Source organism: Lutjanus erythropterus, chromosome 19, assembly GCF_056507025.1.
Source record: "Lutjanus erythropterus isolate fLutEry1 chromosome 19, fLutEry1.hap2, whole genome shotgun sequence".
Classification (NCBI taxonomy): Eukaryota; Metazoa; Chordata; class Actinopteri; order Lutjaniformes; family Lutjanidae; genus Lutjanus; species Lutjanus erythropterus.
This window is the reverse complement of record NC_139335.1, coordinates 2,736,950-2,758,234: the sequence shown is the minus strand read 5'-3', so window position 1 is coordinate 2,758,234 and position 21,285 is coordinate 2,736,950. Positions and strand designations below refer to the sequence as shown.

The following is a 21,285-nucleotide window of genomic DNA, read 5'->3' as shown; positions in this document are numbered from 1 at the left end:
TGAAGGTTCAGGTATCTGCGGGTAAATCTCGATTTTAACAACACCGGCAGGATGTCTGAATGTCTGGCGAGAGTCTGGAAGCTGAAAATTAACAGCACAAGTGTGTTCATTTATACATGAGGTGTGAATAGTATGTCATCATGTGGTGAGGGGTAGAAATACTGCACGTCTGTTCCCATAGAGACCAGAGCGATGTGGTAAGGAGGCCTGGAGAAAACTTACTTCTCACAAACCTCTTCTCTTTCCTTCCTCCATCGCAGTGTCTCTCTGGGAATGATGGTGTTGCCACTGGTGCCGCCCTCTCTGTCGCCATGACGATGCCGTTCAGCCCCCTGTCCAGCGACGAGGAGCAACAAAGGATGCTGGGAAACAATCGACATCTCTATCCAGGGGCAGAGGAGGAGGAAGAGGAGGAGGAAGAGGAGGAGGAGGAAATGGAAGAGGATGAGCGTGACGAGGACCAGGAGGAGGAGGAGAACGGCGAGCTGGAGGGGGAGGAGGAGGACGACGAGGAGGAGATGGTGGAGGAGGTCAGGCGAGGAGGCCTGTCCCGGGGAGGCAGGGGCGAGGGACACAGGCAGTCGGGTAAAATGGCCGGACGGCCCACCGGGGACAGACAGATCCGGCCGGGGAACCCTGGACACACCGCAAACCCCTACTCGTCCAATCCTGGACCCACACACCAACAGCCAGCCAATCACATACAGCAGCAGCAGCAGAGGAGGCTGAAGGAGCGCAGCTCCAGCTCAGTGCCATCCGAGGACGCCCACATCTCCATGATGGTGTTCCGAATCGGCATCCCAGACATAAAGCAAACGGTCAGTGCTGTCGCCACGCACACCCACAAACATCTGCCAACATCTGGTTAACAATCCTTGAAAAGTTCACAAACACAAAGGGGCTGAGTCCCACCCTGCACTCTGCTCATTAGTCTGAACACCTCAGCTTTTTTTTTTAAGCATAGTCATGGTCAGTTAAACTGTAATTATTAGTTGTCAATTTCACCAGAATAAAAGTGCATTTTTTTAAATTAATTTTTATTTCCACACATATAAAACGGCATAAAATCCCCATGATGAAAAAACAAAATAAGAAGTCATGTATCAGGAGAGGTCAGAAAGCCACAGACTGATGTAATGATTGATACAATAATAGAAGATGTGTCCAGTTTTCTGTCAGAGCTGTGTGATTAGTTTTGAGTTTTTCCAGAGAATCCAGTATATTATGAATATTATTAAAAAGTAGATTGTAAAAGTTGAAGACAAAGTTCAACATTTTGGTAAACACGCTTATTGACTTTCTGGCTGTGATAAAATGAGAAGATTACAAGGTCAAAGCCATCGACTTGTTAGCTTAGCTTACAACTGCACAAAAAGTGGAAATAGTTCTGTGTGCAAAGGTCACTGAATCTGCCTACCAACACTTGTAAAGCTCACTATTTAACATTTTTTATCTTGTTTGTTTAATCTGTGCAAAAACCGAAGTGTAAAAACAGTAAGTGGTTGTTTTTCAGAGGTTATGTGTCAGACTCTTTCCCAGCCGGTTTCACCCTGTTTCCAGTCTTTATGCTAATGTGAGAGTGGCATCGATCTTCTCATCTAACTGTTGGAAGAAAGTAAAAGTTTTTCTTAAAATGTTGAACTGCTCCTTTAACATACAATGGGCCCCATGCAAGAATCACTTGTATGAACAGACTCATTCTTTAGTGAATTTTAAATCATAAAATAATTCTAAATGTACACGTTAAGCCCATGATCATACCTGCTGTCAGGAATACTGGCTGTATGTTTATATGCAGGTTTATGAAGTTGCTGTCCAGGAGAACATCCTCTGCTGCGTTGCCTGACAGCGCAGAATCACCTTTTATGACACACATTCTGTCCTCCGTCTCTGTGATGGAGACTCCCCCTTGACCTCCTCCTCCCACTGCAGTCATCGATCGCCTCGCTGTGTGTTTTTTCTTTTAAATCCATTTTTATATCGAACCATTTCTTCTTTATTTCAGTGACAGTCTGACCCTCAGGTAACACGACATTAACGGCACTCGCTTTTGCCCGTTTCTTGGCTTCTGCAGGTCTTTTAATTCCACTGCTGACACTGTTGAAATTACAGACTTTTTCTTTATGGATCTCTGAAAGCAGGACTTCAATCTCCAAACTCATAAAGTTCCTTTTTTTTTTTTTAAACTCTTTGATGCCGTTTTCAAGAATGATCACCTCCACCTTATATGGTGTTATTGGGATGTTAATTATGTTTGCAGTCTCATACATCTGCAAATTTAATATAATAATATATAAATGATCTTGCATTAGGCCCAATGTATTAAAACACACCTTAAGTGTGCAGGGAAGCTTAATCCAGGGCCTCCATCTTTGTGACCCTGCACAGAGTAAGTGGGTATAAAAAATGAATGAGAGGATGGATTTCTTGTTAGTGAGAGTGAAAAGCCTTGGTTCAGAAGTCTGCCTGAGAGACTGAAGGAATAGCTTTCACCTTCACTTTAAAGATGTCACAACAAGAAAACCTTCACGACACCTTTCACAAAGAATTGATGTCTGTGCCTCCTTACTGACATCATGCAGCGCGGCTCCGGGAGTCTGAGGAATGATGTCAGGCGGGACGCAGCTTGTGTTCGGTGTCTGCGCCCCGCGGCGTCTTCATCATCATCATCATCTCATAATGTGTCCATGGGTGTGTGACAATATGTGTGGTCAGTCCAGTCAGGCCAGTCAAAAGCTGCCAGAGGCGATCAGAGTTCACACGTTCTGTACTCGAGTAGAAAAACGGATACTAAGGTACTCGAGTAACAACGGGAAACTTTACAGGCTCTGAAATGTATGAAAGTAAACAGTCGTCCTCTGGAGGACGCTCTTACCAGCTGTTTCTGTGTAAACCTGAAGCTGAACTGCACCTTTTCTCTGCAGTTGAGCTTTTAGTGTTGTTATGTCTTTTTTTCATCTTGTTGGGAGCTTTTTGTCTTGTTGCATCTTTTACATAATTTTTCAGGGTTTTGCGTCTTTTGTCTTTTTTTTTCGCGTTGCGTTTGTTACATAGTTTTTAGTGTTATTTTTTTCATCTTGTTACATCTCTGATGGGTTTTTTGTCTTGTCACGTCTTTTTCATCTTATTGCATGTTTTACATAGTTTTTTATTATAGTTATGTTAGTTATGTTAGGTCTTTTTTGTCCTGTTATGTCTTTCTTTGTCTTGTTACACCGTTCTTTGTCTTATTACGTCTTACTTTGTCTTGTTGCATCTTTCATGTAATTTTTCATCTTGTTAGGCCTTTTTTGACTTGTTACATAGTTTTCCTCTTGTTACATCTTGTACGTCTTTATGTTTTTTTTGTCTCTAATGTCTCATTGCATGTTTACATAATTTTTCATCGTATGTCTTTTTTGTTATGTTATGTCTTTTACATTTTTTGTCTTGTTATATTTTGTTTGTTATGCTCCATTGAGTCCTTTTTCATCTGTTATGTTGTTTTTGTCTTGTTACGTCGTTTACATCATGTTTCATCTTATGTTTTTTCATTTTGTTATGTCATTTTTTCCATGCTGCATCTTTTCTGTGTCATGTTGTTCCATCGTTTCAGGTTGAAATCAGTCTCCATGTCAAAAAAGTGGTGCGTAATTATATTTCTCCTTCAAAACTAAAGCAACGAGCCTGATTTGAAAATGTAAGGAGTAGAGAGTACAGATATTTGTGTTCAAATGTAGGGAGTTAAAAGAAAAAGTTCTCATGTAAAGTACAGATACCAGAAAAACCTACTTAAATACAAAAACAAAGTATTTGTACTTAGTTACTTCCGGCTCTGAAATCTGCACTGTGCTCCAGAAACACTGTAAATCTCAGAGGATTTTTCGTATGACGTCGATTAGATTCTGTCTCTCTGCTTCACCAGCGGAAAACTGAGAGAAGCGCAAATACTCGTCAGCGAAGTGAGTGATCTGAGAGAGACTTTCAAGGTGACCCAGCTCCAGAGGAAAAGAGAGAGGCAGCCAGTGACAGAGCCAAATTGCACACAAGAGCAATCACGGTGAGAATATGTGGGCAAGAATTTGATTTTAAAAACACTGTGAGCTGGAAAGGATTCAGAGAGAGTCAAAGAGAGGGAAGGTGAAGTGAAAAGGAGAGGGTAACAAGAGCGGGAAGCGCTGCCTCTGGCTTAATGTCGCCAAAGAGCTTTTAAATGGTGTGATAAAGCGTGCCGTGAAAAGAGGTTTTTTTTCGGTGCGACTGGTTTTTAAGAGGGTTGTCCAGAATCATGATGGACCGATCCTCCATCGCTCCGTTTCCCACATGCGGCCTTTCTTACATCACATCAGAGCAAAGGCTTCCATCAGCAGCGTGTCTAAATTGGCTTCACGGGCTGGAGATGCAGCTGCCTCCATGTACTGTACGCCATTCTCCCACTCTTAAAAAATTAGGCAGTTGCCAGACGTCAGCAGACACCCAGGCATTTTTTCTTTCCTGCCTTCTTTCCCTTCTGTGTTTTTCCGATGAGAGATCTGTTGAAGTGAATCATGAGTAGTTACTCAATTGTACTGATAATTGAATTACGGAGACCAGGGAATCTGGGTTGCAAGGGACTGAGGCTGCATCCAAGTGTGTGTTTTTGTGCAGAAGAGAAAAAAAAAACAGTCAAAGAGGAAGAAGAAGGGAGGAGCGGAGAAAGAGACGGGAGTGTGCATCTTCGCTCGCTGCCAGATTAAAGCTGAAGCAGACTGTCTCTTTTGTGTTCGACAAACAGAAGGCCGCATATCTCAGACATTAGCGCTCTGTCCTCTTTTCTCCTTTCTGTTAAGAGATCGAGGTCTCTGTGATGTGTCGGCTTTATAAATCATCAGCGAGAACGAAACTGCAAATGAAATAAATGTATTTGTGAGTGCCTGTGTGTGTGCGTGTCCATATTTTATATTTACCATCCTAGAGCACTATAAATGCCTCGCTCAACGCTTCTTCCTCCCTCTCGCTGCCGTGTGATTTATTATTGATCTGTGCATGGGTGTTTTCTGCTGTGTGTGTGTGTGTGTGTGTGTGGATACCCAAGTGTGCTTGATTCAGTGTTTTTAAATCCAACCATAAATTATTCACCGCTCCCTATTTATTCTAACAAATCGGCATCAAAGTTTAATTGTGAAAAGATGGATTAATGGGAATGCTCGGGAAGAGAGAGCTCACTTCAAGGTTGAGGTCAAAACCTCAGAAATATCTTGACAGTCACGTAAAGATATGCATGGATGGGTAGATGGGTAGATGGGTAGATGGGTAGATGGGTAGATGGGTAGGTGGGTAGGTGGGTGGACAGGCACTCTATCATCTTAATACATTGGAAGGGCACCCTAGAGGGCACTTTTTTGTATTTTGCCCACTGGAAGGGCACCATGTGGCACTTAATTGTGTTGGCTCCATTAGAGGGGTACCTTAGATGGCAGTTTATCACATTTTGCCCACTGGAAAGGCACTCTAGAGGGCAATTTATCTTGTTTTGCCCGCTGGAAAGCATCCCAGGGGGCACTTTATCATGTTTTGTCTGCTGGAAAGGCTCTCTACAGGGCACTTTATCATATTTTGCCCACTCTAAGGGCACTCAATATGGCACTTTATCTTGTTTTGCCCACTGGAAAGCACCCAAGAGGGCACTTTACCTCATTTTGCCCACACTAAGGGCACTGTAGAGGGCACTTTATCATCTTGTGCCCACTGGAAAGGCACCCTAGATGTCTCCTTAGATGGCAGTTTATTGTGTTTTGCCCACTGGAAGGGCACTTTAGAGGGCAGTTTATCATGTTCATCCAGCATTGGAGCACCCACAAGGTCAAGGAGTCCACCGGTGGTTTGGAAGTAGAGTCAGAAAAAAAGGTGGAGTGGATCAGTGTACAAAGAACAGGATGGAGATAAAGGTAAATGGAGGAAGACACAGATGGAAGCAGATCAAAGTAGATCGACGTAACTGAGAAAGAGATAAAGGTAGATGAGAGACGACAGAGTTAGATAGAGATTGATCCAGATGGAAAAAGTGAAGCTGACAGAAATAAACAAAGGTTGAGTGAGACTGAAGTGCATAGAAATAGAAATAATGAGTACAGAAAGGGTTTGGGTCGCTGACTGATAGACAATTTTTAAACTGACATCAAGGATATGAAGGAATATAGCCATGATAAATGTTCACTTTTTAAATGAAAACGTGATGCTTTTCAGAATGAAAAATCTCCTGACACAGCAGTTTACACCATCAAACATTCAACCGATGACCCCTTCAGTGAAGTCGTCATCACCTAAACTAAACATTTCTCAAATTTGCTCTTTTACTTTGTTAAGAAGAAAAAAAAAATCAAGGCCCTCCTGGACTGTCAAAATAAAATGAAATAAAGACCACACTGAAGAAGAGATTAGGGGAAAAAAAAGCAATCAGTCATCGTGGGAGGACAAATTCACCTTTCTCTCTCTGTGTTTTAACAGGAAAGATTTTTATGCAAATCATTTGATTTTTTGCGAGTAGAAAGGAGGTGGGAATGAAATAATGAATATGTATTTTAAAGTTAAATAAAAAAGGTTTTGACTCACAGGCCTACTTTTTTTCAACATTTAGTTATTCAAATTCTTTTCATAACTAAAAAGTATTTGAGAGTAACCAAATATACACACTGTTTCTCGCAATTTTGTGGGCGCTAAAGATTGTATATAAGTATAATCATGAGTTGAATATTTTTCAACCTGGATTGAGGTTGAAGTATTTTCCTACGTTTTTGCGTGACTAATGGGGACAACGGTTTTTAAATTTGTCCAGAGGAAAACTGAGCTACAACATAATCCTACCAGGCGACCAAGTCCTCTAAATGTTTGTTTTTGCCACTGACAGACTCAGACTGATGTTCTAAGTGTCTGACAACATTATGGAAATTATCTCTACAGAGATTTGACCTTTCTGTCATTATTTTTTTCTGTGCTCTGGATGTTTTTACCAACCCAGAATCTCTCTGTTTGGAAATGAGATGCAGCTGTTTTTCTGGTGCACTGATGAACAGCTGAGACGAATCTTACCTTTAAGTCTAGTCCCAGACTAAAATGCCTGTTTGAGCTGTCCTAAATCAAAGCTACTCATGCAGGCTTATCTTTAAAAAGTTGTAGCCTGTCCTGGATTACAAGGAGGAGGATAAGACTGAAGTTTAACTTAATCCTTCAGAGGGGCAGGTTTAACTCCTGCTTAGACCTGTTTGTGACAAACACCTATTGTAATGTCACCTATTGTATTGTAATGTCATGAGTTAAAAGGATTATATTTCTGAGTCTTTTCAGGAAATGTTGCACATGATGCCTTTAAATGACTTGATGGTTTAACACAGTATGTTTTAGTAGTAGTTTTTTTTATATACTTTTTCCCTTTTGCCTCTGCTGTTGTATTGTCTCAAGATTCACGCCAGTCAGATACTTTTCAGTTCCATTCCAGGTTTTTGTGAGTACCTTAGTTACTTGCCTTATTTGCAAAGCTTCCTCACTCATAAAGCATCTTAGCCTGTAAAAGAGCTCCTACGGTGAAAAACTGTCAGAAGTACGGAGGAGGACTTTTAACAGGTTTCTTAAGCAGAGGAGAAAATGTCAAAAAGACAAAGAGGAGGAGAAATATTCCCAGTGAATGACACGCTACAGGTGAAATCATGCAGAGATGGTTGATGAGATGGTTGATCTCACATAAACATAAACATAAACTCAAATATATCAGCATGTGAAAAGGCTCCTGTGCAACTATGACTGTGCTTTCAAACTTTTTATAGACTTCTTTTAAAGTCTAATTTGTAATTTATTGTTCTTAAATAATATTCATAATTACACCATGTCTTAATAGAGACTAAATTCTGTAAGTTTTACTCTGCATTCTACTCCCACTGTCACCAAGAGTGCTTTCTTTTCTTGTTTTTGGATCAACCAATCACATTCTTTAAAAGCATGTGTCATACGTCATGGTAACAGGGTCGACCACACCTCCTCTCTAAAATAAAAGTTTCTGTCTCCCTCCGTCCGTCGTCCTCACTCACAGTCGCTGTGAGAAGTTTCCTAAATCACTCCTCAGCTCGGAGTCCCTGTTGGAAGTTTTTAGGCAAAGTTAATAGGAGGATTCAGTCCCGGGACTCCCTAGTCTCTGACTAACTCATCCAGTTCAAATGACCTAGTAAAGATTCAGACCTACTCCTGGATTCATCTAAGCCAGGGATCTGCAACCTTGACTCTCACAAGAGACATTTTTTTTTTCAAATAAAAAGTAAAGAAAAATCTCTCTGGAGCCGCAAATATTAAATCCTCAGACACGTTTCTTTTTTTGGATTTGGCATCCACAGCGAGCCGAGAGAGACTCAAGACCAGAAAGCAGCAAAATTTAAGAAGAAAAGGCACCAAATCAAAGACGTATGACTCACATTTTAGCTGATCACATACTGAAATATTTTTGGTTTGCACTGTAAAAGGGAAAAAGTAAAGCAAACTCAAAATTTCACAGCAGCTTACGTCAATAGATTCTTTGAGTTTTGAGCCCAACTCAAATTCTTAGGTTTTGGAAAAGTTTGGCCAATTAATAATGTTTTGTTGAGACAATTTACCTTTCTTCTTCAGGTTGAATTTGAATCTTTGAGTTTTAGAACTACATTTCAAGAACAGTGAGTAACTTCACTGAAGTGAAGTAAATGATGGTTAAAAATATAATATTTTCAACTGCCACTGTTTAATTTTCAAGCACCCAAATAATGACAAATCACAATATTTCAATTACAAATTTTGCAAAGTTTATCTGTAGAAAAGTAAATTATCACAACAAAAGATTATAGGCTGGCAAACTTTGTTTAGTTTATTTCAAAACTTAAGAGTTTTTTTTTTTTTTTTTTTTTTTTTTTTTTTAAACTCAAATCTAGTCAAGGCAGTTACCTTGAAATTATGTGTTTTCACATTTTTTTTTTTACAATTAAAGAATCACTTCAGGCCCACAACAATGACAAATAAAATAAAACAAGCTGATTCATTTCCGCGCAGTTTTTTGTAAAAGCCACAGGGGTAAAAGAGCCGTCTAAGCCCTGTGTGAGACTCTTATAATCAGAAACAAGCTTTTTTTTTCAGTCCACTGCCGGCTGCAGTGCTGGACCAATTTCAAAAATTATTGTCTCCATTAGTCACTTAGGCACAAAAACATGGGAAAATAGTGTCAAGGTGGAAGAATACCAGAGCTGCCCTTTAATTGCTCTGGCTGACAGGGAAAATATGCAGCTTTCACTAAAAAACGGGTAATAATTATCTTTTTTTCTTCTGATCTTTTTAAACCTCATATATATTTTAATTCTTTGGTCTGCTTGTCTGAACTGAGTAGCTGCATAAACTAGCAGATAAACATTAGCATATGAAAGAACTGAAACATAACCTTATAGACTTCCTGCCAAGATGTACTGACTCACTACATCTTGTGTTGCTCCCCAAGGTCATGAGAGTTATAACCCTCCATCGATGTGACATTTACTCCGTCTCTCCTTCTCACTCTCCTCCCGTCCTGACTCACCCTCTTCAGGCCATTTTTCACTTTCCTTCCCTCTCATTCGCACCCTGCACATTCAGAATAAAAGCCTGTGATCTTCTTCCTCTGATTCATCTCCTGTTCCTCCTCCTCCTCCTCCTCCTCCTTCGTCTCTCACTGGTGTTGGGTAATATCCCTTTACACTCCCAGTACATTAGGCCTGTTCTACATGTCAGCTAATTCACCCCCAATAAACTGTAATTGCACGTTAATTGTGTTGTAATGAGACGAGGGAGTGACTCGAGCACGCAAATGCAAATGTTATGAATTGGGGGAGGAGGATTTCGAGTGACGAAAGAGGGCTCGCATGCAGAACGCACACACACACGCTGGCAATTAGTGCTATATCTACTTCTATTGGTCGAATCTGCATCTTCAATATTCACCAATCAGTGTTGTGCATTTCTGAAATGATTTGCATTGCAAACTGACTTTGATATGGCACTTTATTTATGATTCCACTGGGACTTCTGCACATTGGGCTGCTGCTGGTATTTGTCTGTGGGAGAAAGCGGCCGATGCAAAAGGTAATATTCTTTATTTTCAGTGTGACAGTCTTCTTGATTGTTCTGAAGGACAAAGCAGCTCAAGAGACATTAAGGCCTCTGAACACCCACACAGGTGTCTTCAGTTAACCTGGCGGATTAGGCCTCCTCTCAGACCTGCGTGTGGGCGTGCACAGACTGGAAGTGATTGACATCGTCCATCTGAGTCACCTGTTAGCTTTGTTATGCTTCTCAGGACAGAACAAATTACATTACTTCATCTTTCTCATTGCTAGATGAGATTTGTGACCTAATATCATTTGGTCAGTATTTATTTGGCTAATAGATTCCCATCAAAGCTCAGGTCTAATCTGTCAGGTTAACTAAACCACCTGTGTGGGTGTTCAGAGGCTTCAAAAGGAGAAGAGGACTCAGGCGTGCTCCCTCACGAGGAGGACTGTCCTCAATTACAATCACATGTTACAGCAGGAGCAGAGAGATACCGAGTTCATCAGAAACACAGCAGGAAAGAAGTTTAATTCATCACTTAGGCTGCACATTAAGTCCAAAAAATATATATATGTGATTCTCAGGGAAACCAGGTAGATATTGTTTTAGGGAAGAAACCCAGAACACCCAAGGTTCCTGAAACAGGTTTTGTGGTGCTAGCTACCGCTCCTGCCTCTCGGTGGATCTTCAGACCAAACTGCGCTCATAATCGATTGACAGTTTTCTTGGGTCATTGCCAACAGGTCCATCCTGCATAAATACAAGCTCTTAATGGCTTGAGGAACACAGTAAAGGCCTAGAATTTTAATGTCCTGCAATCCAGAGGAGCTGCAGTCCAAGTCCTTCTCATGCCATTACAGTAAGTGCCTGTGTCTGTGCACATGTTGAGCAGATGGACTCTCCAGCATTCATTCACATTTTTATGAATATTTTGGCAGATGCTCGTGTCCACAGACAGTAGTCAACAGGTGGGAGTTTGAAGCCAGGGCCGTAGCCAGGATTTTCGAAATATGGAGGTCATGAGTCCCAGGTGGTTTGGACACACCCAACACACACACCAAGAAAACTTTAAAGACTTCAGTATAAATCTGCATTTTAATACATTTTGAGAGTAACAACAATCATTTAAGAAATAATGTCAGGACCAACACAGATTAGAACTGTACTGTGCTGACAGATTTGTTTTTTTCTTTCTGTAGTCTTGGGTTTGAGCAGCCAGACAGAGATTTCTACATCCAGAAAAAATGGTGTGTTAAATACAAAGAAAGAAAGAGGTGCTGAAAAATGACTTTAAACTAAATAATACATGACTTGCCCTTTAAAATAAGAAATAAAATTATGTAAATGCAGTTCTTATTTGCAATAAAATTAAATGAAGAGAGATTTCTCACTATTGATCAGCGTATTATTGTGATTAATGAGGTATCACTGAAACATCTTGGTAATAATCACTGGACACAAAACTATCTATATGCCTCATTTCCTGTCTGCAAAGATTTTAATAGACGAAGGCGCAGCATTGGAGAGGAAAAGAGACGAAGTGATTCCAAAATCTTGAGTAGCACAATGACCCAGAAGAGACTGACTTTTCATATATTTATTTTGGACATTAGCAATTTGTTACTTTGATATATAAATATAAATATTAAAATTGTTTAAAAAACACCCAGAAAAAATTCTGAGGACATTTCTTTGGTGTTCTACAGACCTGTTTGTAGCTTTTCCCTGTTCCCTCAGAGGAAACATCTATTGATGCGTCCTGCACCCTCCCCTCAGTGGGATTTACCTTTGCTTCTTTAAAAACGTCTCTTTAACGGAGCTGTGCAAGCCTACAGGGGAGATCACTCTCAAGTCACTGTCAGTCAAGATGTCACTGCCGGTGCACTGACAGAGAGCGAGAAATCAGTCTACTACATTTGTCAGCGGGGGATTTGGGCCGTTGCTACATGTTGGGAAATCTGGGCTTTAGTCGTTCGTTGTTAGTGAGTCGAGGAGAAATTCAGTGGGTTGCATTCAATCGTCTCACGCTGCAGAGAGGGGGACGGATCAGGCTGCAGCTACGTAGAGAGTTATTTTGCACTGTGACAGCTGACGTCCTGTCCCATTTTATCTACCGAGGGTCAAGGCGCTGCAGCATACAGACACTGTGTTGGAGAAAACTTATTACACAACCTGCAGTGAACCCAGGAAACTCTGTTTCAGTGATTTGAAGCTCTACTGTACTGTCAGAAAATTCTACATGTACAGTAAGGTGTGAAATAAGAGGTCGACAAATCTTCTTGTATTGAGGGAGTCTGGCCCGGGGGTAGGATAATTGGCTTGGGTGATTTTCTGCATTTCAAGTTCTTTTTATTGTGCGTATTTTTATGGTACTTTTAGTACATGTTGCCAGTAATACTTACATACTTTTACTTAAGTAATATTTTTATTCGTAATGGTGTAATTTCACAGTGTTCTTTAATTCTTCTACCCGAGCAAAAGATCTAAATTCTTCTCCCACTGCTGCCAGCAGTCGCTGTTTGTATGATTTTCAGCTTAAATTAGGCTGAAATGTTTTTTTCAGAGGTCTAATTTTCATTTAAATGCTGCTTCATGACTAGATTTCGACATGGATCGGCCTGCCAATCCAGCTGAAATAGTGTCACTGAAACGATGAATTCGTAGTGACACTGATGAGGTGGATCTCTGACTGCTGTGTATTGATGAATCCGTGGCGCTGTCCTTGGTGCTGAAGTAGCAGATGGATTTGTAATTGAGCTTTTTTTCTCTCAGTCTCACTCTGGATCTATATTCTCTAAACTATAAACCATAAATACCCAATTCTATACGATAATGTACCTTATGTATTTTATGGCAGAGCCTCCCTCCTACTGGAGGCCCGCTCCTTTTGTTTTTGGCACAGATTTTACAAGCTCATGCTTTTATTCTCCATAATTTGAGAGTGCTGTAAAATCCTGACTGTAATGACTAAATGTAAATTTTTTGCAGCTAAAAATGACATAATCTGAAGTTAACCACAAAGTAGAGCTCAGTGCTGTTAAGCTTCTCTATTAAATTCTATTAAAACATCGTATCTAATTTATCTCCCACTGATACTGCAGTGATACATGAATCAAGGCATGTAATACAAGCTCTGAAATACGGCCTGTGTTGTCATGATGTGTAATTTAAACGTTGCTTAATGTAAAATTGATATCTGATATTGATTGAATCAGTGTTGCCACTGTCATGCTTACAGGGACAAATCACCCCAAAAAATAAGAAAAAAACATATTTCTCTCTGGCTCATAGGGTTATTTATCCATCCGGATTGTTTTCATGTGAGTTGCCAAGTTTTGTAGATCAGCTGTGGAGATGTCTGCCTTCTCTTGAATATAACGGGACTGAATGGCATTCAGCTTGTGGTGCTCAAAGCGCCAAAAAAATACATTCAACACTGACTAGTTTCATGTAAGAACCACTTTCTTTCTGCAGTAGAATCTACCAGCACTACTTTCTTTCTGAGGGAAATAAAGTAGCTCCTCCATGAAAGAGATCACAACAAGTTGTGTGGATAATCTTGAGTAACCAGGTCACGTTTCTTGGCGAGAGACACTGCTGTTTAATTTTCCAAATGCATTTCCTTTGGTGCTTTAAGCACCACAAGCCAAGTGCCAGTTATTTTTATTATACTGTAGAGAAGGCAGGCATCTCTGTGGCTGATATCTCCAAAACTCAGAAACTCACACCAAAACAGTTTTGATCATCGTGTTTCCTTTCTTGATCACAAAGGTGGACAATTCAGCTGTTCAGGTTAATCTGAAGCACCTTGACTTGCATGCACTTTCTTTCAAAGAGGTGTCTTTCCTTTTAAACTCATGCTCTCTGCAAATGAATACTGCTAAGTAGACAAAAGTGAAGTGTTTTAATTATTTTGAGATTTAATTTTAGATTTAGAGTGTAAATATTTCAATACAATGTAACACATTTTGCTTTAATTTAATTTTTCATGATGTCAACATTTATTTTCCGTCCAGATTCATTTTTGTCCCTGCATTGGAAAGTATTCGGTCATCTCGGCTCTATATTATAATGTCACCTTCATGATCAAAGTGACAGGCAGCGATGTGTAGACACAGAGGAGCAAGATAATTACAGAGACGCACTGCATCCTGTATTCCTTTAATATTTCTGTATTATTCAGTAGTGCTTGTTTATTTGACAGTTCATTTAAAAACACAGTTACATGTTTGCAGCAGCAGTACATGTTCAATTAAAAAAGCATCAAGAATAACACAAGAAAGTGACAGGACTTATTTCCATTGTGATCCTTGTTATATTTAGATGTGTTGCACATAGAAATATGGAGCACGGCATTATCAGCATATAAAAGCAAATACTACATCAAAATACAAAAATAAAGAGAAATTATTCTGACAACTACAATACATGATTACTATAATACCAAAACTGGTTCATTAAATCTGCTACGTACATCCCTGCCTACACAACTGTCTTTATAAAGGTACATAATCTAAAAACCAGAGTTTGAATTTCACCTTAAATGTGACGATGATGTTTGTTGTCACTTTAATTCTATTAGGAACTTTGTTGTCGTGGGCACCTGAGTATCTAAAGGAACTTTTATCTGTCTGCCTACTGATTCTTACTGATGTCAGACTTCCTACACTGGACCTGATGATTTTCTGACTTACGGAGAAAAAGTTTAATAAGTCATTTGGGGCTGCAACATTTACAATTCTATGAACCTGACAGAGTTCTGATCAGTTCCTCCAGTGGTGAAGTGGTGATGTTTTGCGATCGCAGTGATTCATGTGAATTCAACCAATCGCTGTGAATTCTGCACAACCTTGTAATTCTGTACATTCAATGTAACTTTTTCGCAACTTTGACCAATCATCATAGCTTCCTGCAGTTCCACCAGTCACAGCATAGCATATAATTTTGTGCTAGCTTGAGTTTGAGCTTCACAAAGATGTTGCTTCTTTGTGGAATAACCTCTGGGTGCACTTCTTCATTTACATGTAACTTAATCTCAAGTCTTTCTGTTAAGGTTACTCAGAAGATTCAGAACAAAATGTGGTTTTATTTTCACCGGAACAATTTTAACGTGCTCCTGCAGCTTCATTGCAAAAGATTCCTAAAAACATCGGAACGTGCGTTGCAATTTTTTTTTTAGAAAATCAGACATTTCAGGCCGAAAAAATCCCCCCAAAAAAGCCTGTGAAGTCCTGGAGGGGCTATTTAACTTTGTCACTCTGGACTCCACGGGGAGCCAGTTTAGCTGCATGAACTGGCTGCTCCTTATGTGCTCTCATGGACTGAGACCTAAGACCAGTCTCATCAGTTTATTTTGGGAGACCTGATGTTTTGTCTTTCATAACTTGGGAAGACTAGCGTTATCAAAGTGGCACTGGATCAAGCTGGATGCAACAAGTTTCCAACTTTCCCCGTCCAGGAACACTGACTTTCTGGCAGCCACTTGTCTGTGCTGCTGAAAATCCAACCCCACATCCATGGGGGTCTGGGGTTAGTGCACCCTAACCCTAAACTCCAACCCTCCCGTTGAGCCGCCCCTGTTAAAAATTAACAAATCACCAGCGGCTGGTGGCTGATGAAAAAGACACCGGTCCATTAACTCACTTGTGTGAACAGCAACAGTCAGATGTGCGTATCACCGAGTTGTTGATATGATTTTGTCACAGCGGGTGGTCAAGACAGTTTTGCCTGCACGTTTATTGGATTGTCAAACTCATGCACACGCAGTCACGTTGGCATTTGCCTGCCGAGTGCATTAAACAGCGTGAAACAAATGAGTTTTTCTCTGCTATTTGACTTGAGCTGAGTTCCTGCAAACTGTGGCGTATAAGCAGCAGCAGCCCCTCAGGCAGGATTTTGGCCTCACAAACACGTCCACGCAAGGACGCACACACTTATATCTCAGCACCTGGTTAAGATGTGTGGACTTAAGGACATGGAGAGTGTCCACCACTTCTCTACAGCTGTGGAGAGATTGTATGTTAATAAAAGGGTGAGGCCCAAAGGTGAATAAAGGGACAGAGATAATAGAGAGGAAAGTATGGGAGGAGGAGGAGAGGAGGGAGGGAAAGACAATGGAGACAATGGAGAAGGAGAGAACAAGGCAGAGACGGGATGACAGTAACGCTTAAAAGAAATTAATTCACTCTCCTTAAGAACTGCTGTAGAGAAGAAGGGGGTGGTTTGAGTGGTTGAGAGATATGGAGAGGACGTAAATGGCGACACGGCTGGCACACACGCGTGTGTGTGTGTGAGTGAGAGAGAGAGAGCGTGCGTGTGTGTTTGGTGGGTGGGTGGGGGTTATTTCCCCATAGATCTCATTAAAGGCTTCTAGTCCCCCTGCACTTGGCCTGCAGAAAAAGGCCAGAGGGACGAGAGATAGCGAGCGCTGCAGACACACACACAGACTCTCAGACTCTTATTTCTGCATAGATAAGTGACAGAGCTGTTACAGAAAGATGGCTGGAGAGGGAAGGAGGAGGGAGAATAAGATAGAGATAGGCAGGAGAAGATAAAGAGCAGCATGGACAGAGTGAGTGGGCGTATGTGAGTGGGAAAGTGTGATCACAGCTTTAGGAGGCAAGACAGAATTTTTGGTCTGCATAATGATAAAACCACCAGAGAAACAGAAGGGCTTAAAGCTGTGTAAAGAGTTTCATATAAAAGCTATACAGAAGCTGTTATATTTAGTTCTTTTATTGATGACTAGTACTCCAGTTATGATTGGGTTTTTTTGTAATATCCTGGTCATGTTTTGCCCTCGTTCAGTGGTGGAGGAATATTTAGATCCTTTACTTTTCTAATTCTATTCTGTAAAAATTGCAAGTAAATATTCTGCACTCAAAATTGTACTTAAAGGGATAGTTCACCCCCAAATCAAAACATACCGTACACATTCTAGAGTGTTTGGTGTGAGTTGCAGAGTTTTGGAGATATCGGCCAACTCTTTTGATAATCGATCAAGAAATAAAGCCAAAATTCTCTGATTTCAGCTTCATGAATGTGAATATTTTTTTGGTTTCTTTGCTCCTCTCTGACAGGTTTTGAGTTGTGAGTAAAACAAGACATTTGAGGACAGCATCTTGGACTGTGGGAAACACTAACCTACTTTTTTTTCTTTTTTACCATCTTGCAATGCTTTAAAACAAACAATTATTAATCCATTGACCAAGAATAAAATCGACTGCCCTTGACTAGATGGCACTCAGCTTTTGGTTTTCCAAGCACCAAAAAATATACTTGAAGAATACAGTTTTTCTGCAGTAGAATCCACTATAACTACTTTTTATCAAACAGTTATTAATATGAAACTGTGACTTGCAGAGGGGAAATCTCTTTTTTTTCCACAATATTTTTCTTGAGGCTTTAACAGCATGAAAGTCAGCCACTTATATTCAATGTTTGCCATCAGTTTGCTGCATTAACACACCAACAATAAAAGTAGGGCTGCAAACAAAGATGACTTCATTTCATTCCTTCCATCTTCCTGATCATTAACCAGTTGATCAGTCCACTAAATGTCAGAAGAAAAATAATATATGCCATAATAATAGAAAAATATCAACGTCGATCGTCCCCCTCGTTTACAACCTAAACACATTCAGCACACCGTCACAGGTCCTAAACATAATCTTTGCCATTGCATTGTTTAATATAAAATCATCATCTGAAAATTAACTAGTAACTACAGCTGTCAAATAAATGCAGTGGAATAAAAAGTACAATATTTCCTTCTGAGATGTAGTAAAAGTTGGCAATAAATAGAAATATTCGAGTAAAGTACAAGTACCTTCAAACTGTACTTACACATGTAGATGTACTTTCCACCACTGATGTAGTTTCATCTAACGAACTGCAGGATTAACACTCACACCCAGTCAAACTGTGAATCCTTCTGTAGTATCTACTGTACATTATAATATATTTTTTATGACAGAATCCAGGTTTGTGATCATTTCTGTGCAGGTTTATCTTGACTCCTCAACTTCTCGGCCGCTCATTTCGGAGCACGATCACAGTTCCTGCTGTCAGACCTCGGCTGTATTTACCGCCCTGCAGGACATCTCCACTCTTCACTCTTCACCATCTGATCATTTGCAAAAGAAAATGAGCGACAGTATCGTTTTTGTTCTGCGTTACCTTCGCCAGGCCCTTCTTTCACAGTGTTTTTATCATCATCACATCATGTACCATCAGATTTTAGTTTCTATGATGTATTACTACTAACTTGTAGCACATTTAGCTTACTTTCATACTTTTTACTTATTATATTATATTTTGAACGTAGGACCTTTTGCACTGTTGCAGTGATGCTTTCACTTACTGCTACTCAGTACTACTGAAAGTCAGTTAGTCCCACTTGCTGGCACTTTTTGTGATTTAGTCATTGAACACTGAATAAATAGAATAGTAGCAGGAACATGAATGACAAAAATCATCTTGTTGTTTATGTTTTTATATTTTGACACTGAAACAATATTGTTATTGTACATGGAGGTTCTTCAAACCAACAACACAAAGCTCCCTGACCACTAGAGGGCACCACAAACACTCAACTGCAAGCGCAGTGATTGGAGGCATTGAAGTTGCAAGGCTGTCTGTGTTCAGTGTACAGACTGTGCTACTGCATGACCAACATTTCAAACATGTCTGCAGTGTGGAGTGAATCAGTGGGAAAACTGGTCACAGAACCAACTTCAGGGACGGAGGAATCTGATGAGCCCTAATTGGCTGACCGGTAGAAACTGGAGGATCAATCATGTTCCTGGAGGCATACAGATCAATAAACAGCATGGCTGCCTCAGTGAAGCTTCTTAGACTGAAAGCAAAGTTATTACAGAAATGTAAATTTTCTGATAATTATCAGTGTTTTATAATTGTTCAGGTTGACTGTGGGAATATTCCTCCTGCATGAGAACTGAATCCTTCACCTTGATTCTCTCCTGCTGTGACTGTGATTCATTTTTGAGTGTGTTTGCTTGCGTCCTTTATTGGGACTGTAAGTGCAGTGTGTAGGCTTTGGAGCACATCTGTGTGTGTGTGTGTGTGTGTGTGTGTGTGTGTAAGAAACCTAATCTAATACAAACAGACACACCTTTTCATCCTCTTTCGCTCTCTCACTCTCAAAGTCTTAGACATTCCCCTCCTTTTTACTCTGCTCTCTTTTGCCATGCTGCTCTAACACACACACACATGCATGCACACATAAACACACATGAAAAGACCCCATGCACATTGATACACACACACACACACACACACACACACACACACACACACACACACAAGCACATGCACACCCTCCCAGTACCCCATCTCCTAGGGAACACAGGGATGTCTCTATGGCAACAAGCAGCTTGCTCCACTAATGAACTGGTTGCCGTGGTGACCGGGTTGGCTGTGCGCGAACGGAGACACTGGATAAAATAGAGGGAGAAAATGTTATGTTACTCCTCTGCACATAACCCCCGTGCAGGGTTTTATCTGTTTTTCTTTGCAGAACACACACACACACACACACACACACACACACACACATACATACATAGAAAAACACACAGAAATGTGTGTGTGTGTGTGTGTGTGAAGAGATTAAGATGAGTGACAATGAATGAAAGAACGTTCTGGGTTAGAATTAGCGTTTGCTGGAGACAAGAGCCAATGCACTAATGCAGTAAGAGGCAAGGAACCTTGCAGCTGGCTGCACTGTGCATCGGCCAATCATCCTGCTGCTGCCTCAAGGTCAGAGAACAGCCCAAGTGCACTCTGGGCAAGGAGAGGGAGAGGGGGGGTGGAGGGGGGAAAGCAGTGCCAAAAACCTTCTGTCAGCCATCTGTGTAGTGAGTTACGCTCCACTTTGCTGACTGAGCCTGTGAGCCGTTATGCATTTGGCCGTTCAGGAACCCACTGGAGAAAGCTGCACCAAACTGCCATTCACAGCCTGTGTGCTAACTGAGGCCACTGGGATTCACCCACTTTACTCTGGCGCTGTCTCCCCCTGCTGGTTCAGATGGGGAACAGCCTCAGTGTGCTGCAGTCAGACAGGTTGGAGCAGGGGGTTTTCAAAGTCTGACACTGTGGGCATCCCCTCAGACAAGACTGGGAAAAACCGAGCCTCCCCTGAAACTGTTCGGAGCCCCCACAGGGAGACCCGCCTCCCACTTTGAAAACCTCTGGGTCAGAGCATCCACTGCCACGGGATTATCTCAAGGGTCCAAAGATAACCTTTAGAAGACATGAGATGATTAATTTTGCCATGCAAAATTTGTTAAATTTATTTCCTAGTCCTCCTCTATCTCAGTTATTCAAATGAAACCAGTGGTGGAAGCACTAAATCTGAGGGAAAACAATAATTTAAAAATATTCCATTACAAGTAAAAGTCTTCTAATTAAAAAAAGTCCCGCCCCTTTTTGCTCTGTGCCTCAATAACAGTTGAACAAGCTGGGGACCTTCATCAACTGTCTACTTTTCCTGTAAAAGAGACGTATAGGGTCACATATTAAGTCAGCAAAACGCTGGCTGGCTGATGTAGATTATCTATGAAGCTGACCTTCATCTACTTCTGTCTGTCCTGCAGAAATGTTTGCGGTTTAACCCAGACGCCACGGTGTGGAAGGCCAAGCAACAGGTGCTCTGCTCCCTGACCGAATCTCTGCGGGACGTCCTGAACTATGGTCTGTTCCAGCCCGCCACGGACGGCCACGATGCCAAGTTCCTGGAGGAGGAGAGGCTGCTCAGAGAGTACCCACAGTCCTTTGAGAAAGGGGTGCCGTATTTGGAGGTACGATTCTGGTCTTCCTTTGATGCAGTTGTACGACAACCCCAATCCTAAAGAAAGTTGGTACGTTGTGTACAAGAGAATGCAATGATTTGTAAATCATTTTCATTTTTTTTTCATCATTTAAACTGAGGACATAAACTGTAGAAGTTTTGAAAGATAGAAATCATAATCATAACAGAGAAGTTTGTGTCCTCAAGACATCACAGTTATTCATAAAAGTCAAGAAACTCTCATAAAAGTTGTTGTTTAAATGATTTTAAATGTCACCCATTGGTCCTGATCTGAGGTGCTGCTGGATCAACCAATCAAATCCCAACAAAGTATTAAGATCTCTGCAGCAGATTATGATTTTCTTGTTCTTGTTTGTTGTTGTTTTTTTTCCCCACCAGTTTTTTGCCCTCACATCATGTGACCA

The 21,285-nt window shown here is 40.8% G+C and overlaps 1 protein-coding gene across 1 annotated transcript in view; it reads left to right on the top strand.

Annotated features, from left to right (window-relative positions):
• shank1 (SH3 and multiple ankyrin repeat domains 1) overlaps positions 1-21,285 on the top strand; it is a 115,764-nt gene that overhangs the window by 35,502 nt on the left and 58,977 nt on the right. The window contains exons 2-3 of the mRNA XM_084743455.1: positions 261-818; positions 20,667-20,870. Coding sequence (XP_084599581.1) covers positions 312-818; positions 20,667-20,870 — 711 coding nt within the window. The 5' untranslated portion in view covers positions 261-311. The remainder of the gene's footprint in view (positions 1-260; positions 819-20,666; positions 20,871-21,285) is intronic.